Below are 12,112 nucleotides of genomic sequence, written 5' to 3'. Positions count from 1 at the left end.
AGGGCAAGGCTGGGAATTGGCAGCCTGGTCCCAGCATGCTCACCGCGCGATGGGCAAGACGCTCCGCCGCATACCTGGAATGCCCCCCCCCCCCAAGCCCTCGTTTGTCCCAGAGGGCAGGGAGACCCGTTTGAATACAGTCATGGACAAGTCGAGACAAGTCCAAAAACTGGCTCTGTGACTGTCCCTCGTGCACAGTTTTGTTAGTAAACTCCTTTTTTTGTAGTACACAAGACCGTGGGTAAGAGGTGATACATGGTAGAGAGAATAGAGGACACTCGAGGGGATGACTGGTGCGCTTCGGAGAGGCTAGACGACATCTCAATGGAGCGAATCCAACGAAGAATTCTAAGTAGTGCCTCTCTCTTTTGAGGAGTGTGAATTTCGACCCTGACACAAAGTGCAACTGCCCACACATTACAATAGCTTATAAAACAAATTAGCAATGCAGAACTTCTGCACCAACCAAGCTGTCACCATCGTGGACTCGCAAACATCGGAGGCTAGTTGTGTGTGTGTGGGACGCCGGCCGCAGCTGTGAGAGAAAATACGGAGCACTTTCTCTCGGCCATGTCATGCGAACAGCTGGACCTCTAAAGCCCCACCGCTTCCTCCCCGGGGACCATCTACGATTACTTCATCCTGCTAGGATCTGGCAAACATCTCCCCTGCCGTCTCCTGGGCTGGTAGACTCTGGGGAAATGCTTAAGAGAACAAGGGCTTATGTTCTACCCAGGGTCCCGATGAGAAAAATAGCCGTCTTTAAGTCGAGCAGCTGGGAGAGTCTTCAACTGCTTCTGCGGCAGATTATCGGTATGTCATGAGACAAAGGGTAAACATCACTGCTTCCTGACTGTACTCAGACGTTAAACCCCCACCGACCCACCAGCACACAAACCGACCCACCACCACCACACACGCACAAACACACCCGTAGGCCTACACACACACACACACACACACACTAAACATACAAGCTCACACACTCATGTAAACAGGAAATAATATGCCATTACAACTGTAGATTCCTTAATGCAGAGAACAAAAAGATCTCCTTACTTAGAGGTTCACCGAGGAGGTTGGTTAACAAAACAACTACTACTACTACTCTTACTTTGTAGTAGTTTAAAATAAATAATAAATCAAGGATCCCTCATAGGCCACTAGGGCTGACCTCGACTAGTCGAATAATCAATCGAAAGGAGCCACAGTCGACTGCCAACCTAGGGGTCGGCAACCTGCAGCTCTGAAGCTGATGCGGCTCTTTAGCCAATCAGCTGGCATTTTTTTTACTTTTCTTTTCTTTTTTTCTCTTATTTTGGAGATCGATGTCATACTGTGACACTGAAATCAACTGAAATATTTCATCAACTAAAATATACAGTACGTCACACCCCGCGCCTCTCCCTGCCGTCTGCAAGTGGCTAATCTTGAGTTTCCGACCCCCAGTAAGCTAACCATGAAATCCAAAAAAAGGAAAGTCTGAGGAAAATAGAGGGTTTAATTCAGCGTGGACAAATGAATTTGCTTTCACGACTAACGATGCAGGCTTACCTGTATTCCTGATATGTGGTGCAAAATTTGCGAACAACGAAAAATTTACTTTTTATTTTATAGATTTTCCACAAATAAGGGAAGGACTCAAATAGAGCTGCATAGTTCAGGGTTTTATTTCAAAGTAGGTCTACAGATGCCAGTTTTTTTTCTCCTTTTCTGTGTTTTATTTCAAAGTAGGTCTACACATGGTAGTCTTTTTTCAAAGTGGACTACTTTTTATTTTATAAATGTTCCACAAATAAGGGAAGGACTCAAATATACCTGAATAGTTCAGGGTTTTATTTCAAAGTCGGTCTACAGACACCAGTGGTTTGGTCTCCTCTTCTGTGTTTTATTTAAAAATAGGTCTACACAGCCAGTATTTTTTCTCCTCTTCACAAGAGTGAGGTTTTCCTTTGTTATAACAGGTAAAAACAGCAATAAAAAGTCTAAATGTTTCTTTTTGTTGCTTTATAATTCCATTAATGCAACAAACTGCGTGCTATAAGTATAAAGTATAATAAATCGCAAATTACTTTGGGTATGCAATTGTCAGGCGTTTTATGCTAAATGTGGGGTATGCTTGGGGATATATAAAACGTTATACACTGTGTTATCTTCATTTTAAGGGTAAATAGGTTGTGCGGCGCCCTGAGCATTTTATTTTGTGGGAGGGGGGAAAAGTGGCTCTTTTGATAGTAAAGGTTGCTGACCCCCGTTTAGTCGAATGCAAAAAGAAATGCGGCCAATCAAAGTCGACTATACAAATCCTTAGTCGGGGACAGGACTCTAGGCCACACACACACACAGTAGCTGTCTACCAGTCAACTTGATGCCTATTCATAGGAACAGCTACTCAGCCAGATCTTTGATGAATGAGTGACAGTGATGGATAGTCACACACTGAAGGGCAGCACCTCTAGTTCTAATGTCCGCTCAGCAGCCTCTACTCCGTCTCCTAGTTCAGCAGGTGATACAACACGGTAGTCTGTCTGAGGCGGGTCATACAACACGGTAGTCTATACGTCTGTGAGGCGAGTCATACAACACGGTAGTCTATACGTCTGTGAGGCAGGTGATACAACACGGTAGTCTGTACGTCTGTGAGGCAGGTCATACAACATGGTAGTCTACGTCTGTGAAGCAGGTCATACAACATGGTAGTCTATACGTCTGTGAGGCAGGTCATACAACACGGTAGTCTACGTCTGTGAGGCGGGTCATACAACACGGTAGTCTACGTCTGTGAAGCAGGTGATACAACACGGTAGTCTGCGTCTGTAAAGTAGTGAAATTAACAGCCATGTTCAACTTTAAAGGGGCACTTCACCAAAAAAAACAGTGCTCGTTCATTTTGCACACACCCAAAGACCCTAAACAGCTTTGCACACATTCATTTAATTTGACAGTTATCGAGAGTAAATTAGTTTGAATAATGGTCACCGGTGTTTGTTTTTGGACGTGTGTGAGATTATGTGCAAAATAAATCAGCATTGTTTTTTGGTGAAGTGCCCCTTCAGAGTCCATGTAGGTGCAAGATCCTCTTCTCGAACATCCAGTTCACCCCCAGCTCACAGCTCCAGAAACACCACGAGGACAAGGACACTCGGGGGGGGGACGAGGACGAGGACACTCTGGGGGACGAGGACACTCTCTGGGGGACAAGGACGAGGACACTCTCTGGGGGACAAGGACGAGGACACTCTGGGGGACGAGGACACGAGGATGAGGAGACACTAGGGGGGCGTCAACACGCTGCATTGTGTCACCGCTCAGCGATGCGTCCCTTGGGATCACGACTGCTGTAAAAGCATGGGGCCACATCCACTGACCATATTCACACGGTGGACATGTTGCTCTTATGTCACGCTCAGGATGAGATTCCTTTCGCCCTGTGCGTATTACCTGGGCACTATAGGCTACTGAATGGCATATTAAGAGTCTCTCTATGCATTTGGCAGCACATGCATCTCGCTTTTCTGTGCCAGCGGCGTTATTCCATGCGTTGACAGCCTCAGCGCGAGGCTATAAGAGCCCTCCATACCCCCAGAGCAGAGGCCTTGGGGCTTTCACTCTAAACACAACCTTCCTCTGTGCCTCTGACTGACCACTGCTATAGTCAGGGGGACAGAGGGAGAGCTGAGAGAGTCCCCTTCCTCCCCGGATCTTCACCCAGGATGCCAGCGGGGGCCCTTCGGACACCTGTGGAGGGGGGGGGGGAACGGACGACGACGACGACAGTGAATGCCTCTGTGGTGGAACCGAGGCCTGGGGATGGGAATGGACACACTGTCATTCATCAGCTACTCGTGGCATATGTCCCATTCAGGATGCACATACACATGCATGCGCTTGCGCACACACACACACACACACACACACACACAAAGACCCAGCTGCCCAAATGTGCCAGGCTCTGTGGGCACCATTGCAACCCCAAGTTCCCAACCCCCTATTTAACTCCTTTAAGAGACACCCGCTATTCTCAGCGGCCAAAGCGCTCTTATCCGATTCTCCTCCAATCAATTCGACACATAATGGACAGAGGTCAGTTCATCTGGCTTTAACTAGAGAGACACGGCTAACCTAGATTCCCTCTCTTGCCGGACAGACAGAGACTGACCTATCTGTCTCGGATCACATCAATCATTTCCTTTTACTTCGACTAAGCCCGCCCGCCCGCCCCCCCTCCCTCCCTCCCTCCCCGCCCACAAGTAAGACCTTTGTGCGCTTTCTACAAAGTCTCTCCCAGACAGCGGGGAGGGGGGGGGTGGAGAAGCGGAGGTGCTCTTGATACCGGTGATGGGGGATCAAAGGGCATCGTTTGGAGTTGATACGTCGTGCGCGGAACACCGCGGCAGAAAGGAGGAGCACCGGCGCCTACGTCAGCGAAAAAAACAATATCTGCACTAAACCCCTAACGTGACTCACAGAGACGATGTGTCAACGTTAAGTGAATCATCACCCTTCCAAAAAAAGGCTCAGACACAACATTGCGCCGCGGGCCTACGGGAGTGAATAATCGACGTGTGGCTAATTCCCGCGTTAGCTCGACTCCGAGAGTTCCATGGAACACTGCTGGTGGAGGCCGAGGGGAGTCAGAAGTTACAGTATCACGGTGATGAGGCCTAGCAAGGAATTATGGAGCCGAACAAACCAATTACACCCCTGTCAAGACCAGGCCACAGCGCTGTATCATTCCCACCAGAGATGCCACAGTAGTAGCATTGTACGATATTGCTTTGGCTAAAGCCAAAACCTAGATTGATCACCCTACGAGCGACGGCATGCGTGACATAGGCCGAAAGCCTTGTTTAACGCTAAATGTGGAGGGGGGGGGGTTAGACTTTTAGGCCTCGATGTTCCCCGATGTCTCATCAGGGGTTCCTTCTCCCTTGGTCACGGGGAAATTTAACACATACCGCCGTTTTCGCCCCGCAATCGTTTACCCAGTGACTGGGCGTTTAAATGCAGCGGCATGTGACTCACATTTGGAGTGAGTGTTAAGCCTTTAAGGGCTGGGCTGCTCTTTACCCCATGACTGGCGCAGCCTGCCTCCAGGGCTGCTGCTGCTGCTGCTGGTGTATAAGGTTAACGCACATTCCTCCCCTGGCGGAAACACGGCCCATTAAGTGTCACACACCAACACAACGGAAACAAGGGCTTGGTAGTGTATATATATATATAGGCTTCGTTCAAAAACACTTCACTCACATCACGTCTCTCCAGCGGGACCCGTGTGTCCAGTGACATCATCCGGAGGTCATGACCCTGTGAGAAACAGCCGAATCAGCTCCCCTTTTTTTCTCTCGCAATGCTTCAGAGCGAGGAGTGCATTTCTTTTTCTAAACGAGTAACGACCGATCCTCCCTAATTTCAAAACGTACGGTAACCGAAAAGGGAGGTTTCGTCCGAGACGACTCCCCAGCTCCGAGCTTGTTGCGACAGCGGGCCGGTGGGTTGTGATCGTGAAGCGGGTGTTAGCGGGGCAAACTTCATTATACAGCCTGCCACTAATTACAGAGAGGAGGAGGGGGGATCAACTTGCACAATAGGCAACCAGTGTCTTGTCTGCCGCCATAACTTGTACCCTCGTCAGGATGATCACCACACCACCCTTTGTGTTGACCCCGACCCCCCACCCGACCCCCCACCGACACGCTTTGCCAATTAAGCCGGAGGAGAACGCACTCGGTGAACTCAGCCCTATTAAGGGGGTTTCTTGCCTTTCTAGACGAGATTAATGTCTGGCTAAAGTTGTGGTAAAAACAAAAAGGGGGAGAAAGAAAAAGAAAACAATCGGTTATTGTTATGATATCATCATCTAAAACTTCTCAATACAGTTGCTAGAATGAGCACTGTTCCCCTTCCAATCTGTAGTCTGGTTTAACTGACAACAAAAGCCATGTACTGTAAAGGTAATTGATGATGTCTGAAATGATCAATCCGGTTAAATTGGAATATTATATGAAGTGATTTGTGTTATGTTGTCCTCTCTGTGGATCTACTCAAGGGGTACAGATGATTGGTTCTCTCTCTGTTATGGCTCCAGCTACATTCGTTTGAATAAGCAGGAACCGACCCGATGAATCGCTCTCTTGTCCCGTCTGTTCCATTCAGAAAACATCCGGAACCACAGAGAGAACCGCCTGCGTCTTTTCTTTTTTTCTCCACGTTTGGGCCGAACAATAGACTACTTTCAAAAACCTAACAAGCGTTCTATTTGCATTTTAAATTGAGCCAATGTGTGTGTGACGTGAAGAATAAAAGACAACCCCTCAGACGAGGCAGACTACACTCACTGATCAGCCAGCGATCACTTCTCCCCTCTCTCTCCATCCTCCGTCTGTATTACAGCTTGTCAAGCAGATCCTGTCTTTGTTCTGAGAGCAAGAGTGGAGCTCTCTCTCTCTCTCTATCCTATCACTCTCCCCTGCTGTTAGCCATCTAATAAAGTAGAAATGTGAAAATAATCCCTTGATTAACAAAGCATTTACCCTATACCAAATATAGATTGGTGCTAAATACCAAATTTGCTTGTCATTATATATATATATATATATATATATATATATATATATATAAATATTTTTTTTAACCCAATTCCAAATAGGCTATAGCTTAGTGGTGGATAAATAACGAAGCTTCCTGCTTGGCAACTTCCCTCTCCCGACAGAATTATGTCTAGATGACTACGAGGAAACAGCTCATCTATTTGTGTCGGGGACCAAGGTGTCAAACTAGCTCTGAAAACCAGTCACTAAAATCTCCAATCTGTCTGACACCCAGAGTCAACGTCACTGCTGTCTACGGTGAGCAGCTGGTAGGCAGGAAGAAAGTCATCTAAATATGCACGTAGGACCAGAAAAAAAGACAAACGTGGTCCGTAGGGATACGTGACATGCATATATATATATATATATATATATATATATATAATAATTATATATATCAGACAGCAACCATATCAGTACCGGCCGGTATCGGGCAGAATTGGTCAGATTTAGGCTAAGTGATTTTTGGATTTATCTGCATTGGTCTGATCACATATGTGAACAAGGACGGGTGCTTATTTCTCTGTCTAGCTGCGCAGATGTTTTTTTTGTGTGTGTTCGCCTGCCACGTACGTTTCTTTTGTGTACTTGCACATGTACTACAACAACAACAACAACAACAACAACAACAACATTGAAACAGGCTGCAGAGACTGTAAATATGATTACATTTTCTTCCATTTTACAGTGGCTTCATGTCTCATCACTTTGAATACAAATAGGAACTTCTTCCCGTACACACACAGCACATCATTATCGATATGGGTTATGATCGGTTATCGGTCATAACTGAAAATGTATCGTTGGCTATCGGAATCGGACAGAGTGTTTGCATCGGTGCATCCGTTCACAACATAACGAGAAACGGCAGAATCAACGCATTGACATTATGTTTACCGAGTGGTCCATGCATTGACAAGAGTGTGAAATTACTACATTATAAGTGTGGCCCCTATAGGGACAGACAGGCCAAACCCAATGCATGGACCACTCTGTAAACATAATGTCAATGCGTTGATTCTGCCATTTCTCGTTGGCCTGTCTGTCCCTATAGGGGCCACACTTATAATGTAATAATTTCACACTCTTGTACAAGTATAAGAGAAGATGGGTAGGGTTGAGGGGGGGGGGGCAGTGCTTCAGACTCATGACCTTGGAGTGAAAGGTCTCCAAGTAGATCCTTCTACTAATCCTTCCAAGTAGGAGAGGCCTAGTTGCCCCTGGTCTGCCCCCCCCCCCCCCCCCTGACCCAGAAGCCGTGCAGGCACAGCCTCCTCAGGGTAAAAACACAGACATGATGGGAGGGCAAGCAAGCGCACACACACACACACTAAACAATGACCTGTGTGACCCTAGCATGAGTTAGTTGCTTAAACTTGTTAAAGAGCAAAGGCCAGGTTTTCAAAGTTACCAATTAACACCTTTCAAAGTTACCAATTAACACCTTATTACGAACATTTCCATTATTAGCCTACATTTTGTCTGATTGAAAACAGGTTAAAGCCTAATGCATGTCTCTCGCAGCCTTTTAACAAAAACAAACATAAAGAATAATGATTGGATTACATTTGCATATTATATGGCAGTTGGGTCATCATAGCCCAAACATGTCTTTGCCAGGGGCAATGTTTTAAAACAAAAAATAGATTATGGTCTTGAATTATGTTTTTCATGTCGACAGTGTGAGTCATAAAACTGGGGAGGGGGGGGGGTCAATTTAGTGTACAATAAGGCCTAATACACTACTAGCGTAGTAGGCCTACTGAAAGCCTAGTGTACAGTAAACTACAGTACACTCGCTTTACCTGTACACACCTTGGAGTGCACACTACACACATCCTTTATTGACCGAAACTAGACAGGTATCGCCTGCAAGAGAGGGATGTATATATAGAGAAATCGAAATAAATAGAGAGAGAGAGAGAGAGAGCGAGGGGGCTTACCTTAGAAATTCTTGCAGACAGGTATCACAAAACCGATGTCCACAGGTAGAGACTTGGACCGGCTCTCGCATCGCCTTGCTGCACAGGGGACACTGAAACCTTCGCTTTGGTTTCTCCAGGAACTTGTAATCAAACCCCGGCATCGCTGCAGGATTCGTAGTCAGGGGCCTTCAAGCCGCAGGTAAACGCGTATCTTTGTCCAGTAAAAAGTATTGGTATTCTGTGCACACTGCCAGCCGTCTATGGCGACGATGTCCAATGTCCGATGCTCATCATCTCCCTCCTCTACGACGCCAGACGACCGATCCTCCGCTGTTGACCGTTTCACTCCCGTGTCTTTGCAGCGATCACACCGGGTGGACCGAGCGGGTGGTGGAGAGACACAAAAGGAAGCCACCGGCGATCCGAACCGCTTTTCGGAACCGAACGGATTCCCTTTGACAGGTCCTCTCTCTCTCTCTCTCCGTCTGCAATAACAGCAGCAGGGGTGTTTTGCCCACGGGTTTGTGTGTGTCTCTCTCTCTCTCTCTCTCGCTCCGCTCTGTAGGTGCAATAAGGACAGATTGAACACACAATGCCTACATCCCTCTCTGTTGAGATGCCGAGCCCCGCCCACTTCTCCTCGCAGGAGGAGTCCAGTAGGGAATATCTGCAGAGCCGCAAGCTCAACGTCTGGGCGGGGCTTCGGGCCTTGTACGCGGTTTGAGGCGGAGCTTCGGGGCTTGTACTCGGTTTGAGGCGGGGCTTCGGGGCTTGTACTCGGTTTGAGGCGGGACTTCGGGGCTTGTACTCGGTTTTGAAGCCCCGCCCTGCCCAGACGTTGGGCTTGCGGCTCTGCAGATATACCCTACTCGAGGAGTCACACTGTGAGACCTCTGTGTTGATGTGTTTCAGAGTCTTTCCTCGCTCACTGCTCCTGGCGATCAATAACAACATGGCCAGTCCTTTGTTATTAATAGTATTACCAGTACTGTAAATTATTAGGATTGTGATTCATATACAAATAAATGTCATTCCTGTATAACCGCTTTCAATGACAACGCCAGTGGAATAATAATAAACCAGGATCATAAAAAAATTAAGTAATAATACAAAAATAAATAATATATACATAATGCTCAATGAAAGATATTATTTTAAGACATAAGAGAACTAGTTGAGATTATAGACATTCACTATTGATGCAAAGGCCCTATTAATCTATAAATGGGGAAAGCTGCCCCCTGGTGGTCCCCTGAAGCAGACAAAGGGGGGGGGGGGGGGATAACCATTTTACTGAAATGAATACAATAACAAAAGAAAATACCAAAACAGGTCGCGCCTTTCATTTAATTTGTACCGAACAAAATGCAGAGAATCTTTGCTTGAAACTATTAATGTGCCCCATGATCCGTAGTTTTTGGCAACCTTATTGCCAGTGGATTACATCATCATTACACATACATACTCTGTATTATCCGAATAAGTGTCTTAACTAATCCCATCACATTTTCTTTTCATGTAAAACAATCAATAATTCAATAATGCAATAATGTCTTACATGTTTACAATTGTATTAACATTATAGTACAACATAGTGCAAGTGCCTATTTGCAGATGCAATGATTATAATAATAATAATTGTAAATGAATAATTGTCTTCAACAATCAGCATTGGGGAGTAATGAATGACATATAATAAGATAGTAATAAACTGATTACAAAAAAGAACTGTCTGTAATCTGTTAAACTGCTAATACGTTTACAATTACTTACAGGGGGATTATTTGTTGGATTACAAATAAACATGTTTGAGGGGGGGCGGGGGGGGTAAGCATGTCTGAAGGGGAACAGTCAGATTCCAGACAGAAAGTAAAACAGTGGAATATAAACACAAACTGGGCTCTAAATAATAGACCATATTCATACAACAGCCATTTTGCTCTTATGTCACACTCAGGTTGGGTTCCTTTCCACCCTGTAACCTGACATAAGAGCAAAATGGCCACTGTGTTAATATGGTCAATGGCAGGTTGAATCACACAGGGAGACGGACAGTCAGTCCATGTCATTTATATATTTTTGCTAAACCATATTATGATGTACTTCTACTACTACACACACCAGTGCTGCATCTATCCCTCCCCATTGAATTATACACTCAAATCACTTTATACGTCAATGATAACGGTTGGCATTTCTGATCATTAAACAGTGACAACACTGTAAGAACTGTTGATACACCAGTGCTTACATCAGTTTAAATTGCACTCTGTAAATGAGATAGTTTGGACCCATTTAACCCTATTTACATTAACATTTTGTCATTAAGCTGACGCTTTTATCCAAAGCAACTTACAAGTTTTATTTCCTATTTGTTGATAATGTTGAAGGGTAAAGGCCCTTCTCAGCACAAACCATGCTGGGCTTTATACTGGATATCCAGCTCCTTAAGTTAGCCACAAACATATGTAAAGTCAATGGGGCCACTGTAAAAAGTACTTAATAATGGGGAAACAAACCTATAATGGGAAACCAATTTGAAAACAAACCTATTTGCTTTTGGTGCACTGTGGAGTAGGTTTCAGCATTTATTTTAGGGCTTGCACAGACCGAAGCGTGGCCCCATTACTTAACATCAGTTTTGTGACCAACTAGCCCTGATATGCAGGTATTCAATATGAAGAACGGTATGGATTGTGCTGAGAAAGGACTCCTGATCGACACCATAAATAGGAAATAGGGCTAGGGATCCAAAATTCAGAACATACCCTTAAAGTAACCGAAAGTACTTCTCAAATCCAATGGAATTTGTTACAGAATACAATTTTAAGCAGGTAATAAGTCCTCTGCAATGGACTAAATAAAAATCATTAAAATAAAAAGTAAAATAATCAAGCATTTGTGTTTGATTCTCTACATTACCACCAACAGCTAAATTAATTACTGTATGTTTTTCTACATAATAAACAGACTTTAACACTCAATTTGGAATTCATCAACACGTTGCGCAGCAGAGCGGGTAACAGTGATACAGCGAAGAGCTGGATTAGAAGATAACATAACCGTGACACAGTAAGGAGCTGGATTAGAAAATAACATAACCGTGACACAGTAAGGAGCTGGATTAGAAGAATATAACATCCCTACTCGTTAGCCAGTGTGTGATCAAGTCTAATCTGAGAAATCACATTGTATTTTACTCACACCACCAAACACTCTGTTTAAACTATTTATTCATAATAAAAACACACATACATGTATCACACGTGTAAAACGCTTGGTGCCGGTCACAATTTCGTAACGTCTAGCGATCAAAGGACACTTGTAATGAGCATCTCCGTCTTTGAAACAGATTTATGAAAGTAAACAACCGCTTGTTTTAGAAGGATGCAGGTCCTAGACAGAATGTTAAATCCACAATACTATACTATACAGAATTATGTTTCTGTATAGTATTTTATGTTTCTTTTATTACCCGTGTGATTTTATATTCCACTACTGTACGGCAACTTAAATTTGAGTCCCAAATCTCGTTGTATGCAAATATAATGATAATAAAGTAACAATCTAATCTAATCTAACAATACATGAAGACAT

The 12,112-nt window shown here is 44.7% G+C and overlaps 1 protein-coding gene across 1 annotated transcript in view; it reads right to left on the bottom strand.

Annotated features, from left to right (window-relative positions):
* The window catches only part of traf4a (tnf receptor-associated factor 4a), a 44,507-nt gene extending 35,430 nt beyond the window's left edge, over window positions 1-9,077 (bottom strand). Inside the window, exon 1 of the mRNA XM_084322874.1 lies at window positions 8,534-9,077. Coding sequence (XP_084179000.1) covers window positions 8,534-8,676 — 143 coding nt within the window. The 5' untranslated portion in view covers window positions 8,677-9,077. The remainder of the gene's footprint in view (window positions 1-8,533) is intronic.
* Window positions 9,078-12,112: the final 3,035 nt, after the last annotated feature.

This window comes from Notolepis coatsorum (genome assembly GCF_963971535.1).
Source record: "Notolepis coatsorum genome assembly, chromosome: 1".
NCBI lineage: Eukaryota > Metazoa > Chordata > Actinopteri > Aulopiformes > Paralepididae > Notolepis > Notolepis coatsorum.
Note: the sequence above shows the minus strand (reverse complement) of the source record. Positions and strands in the feature narration are given on the sequence as shown.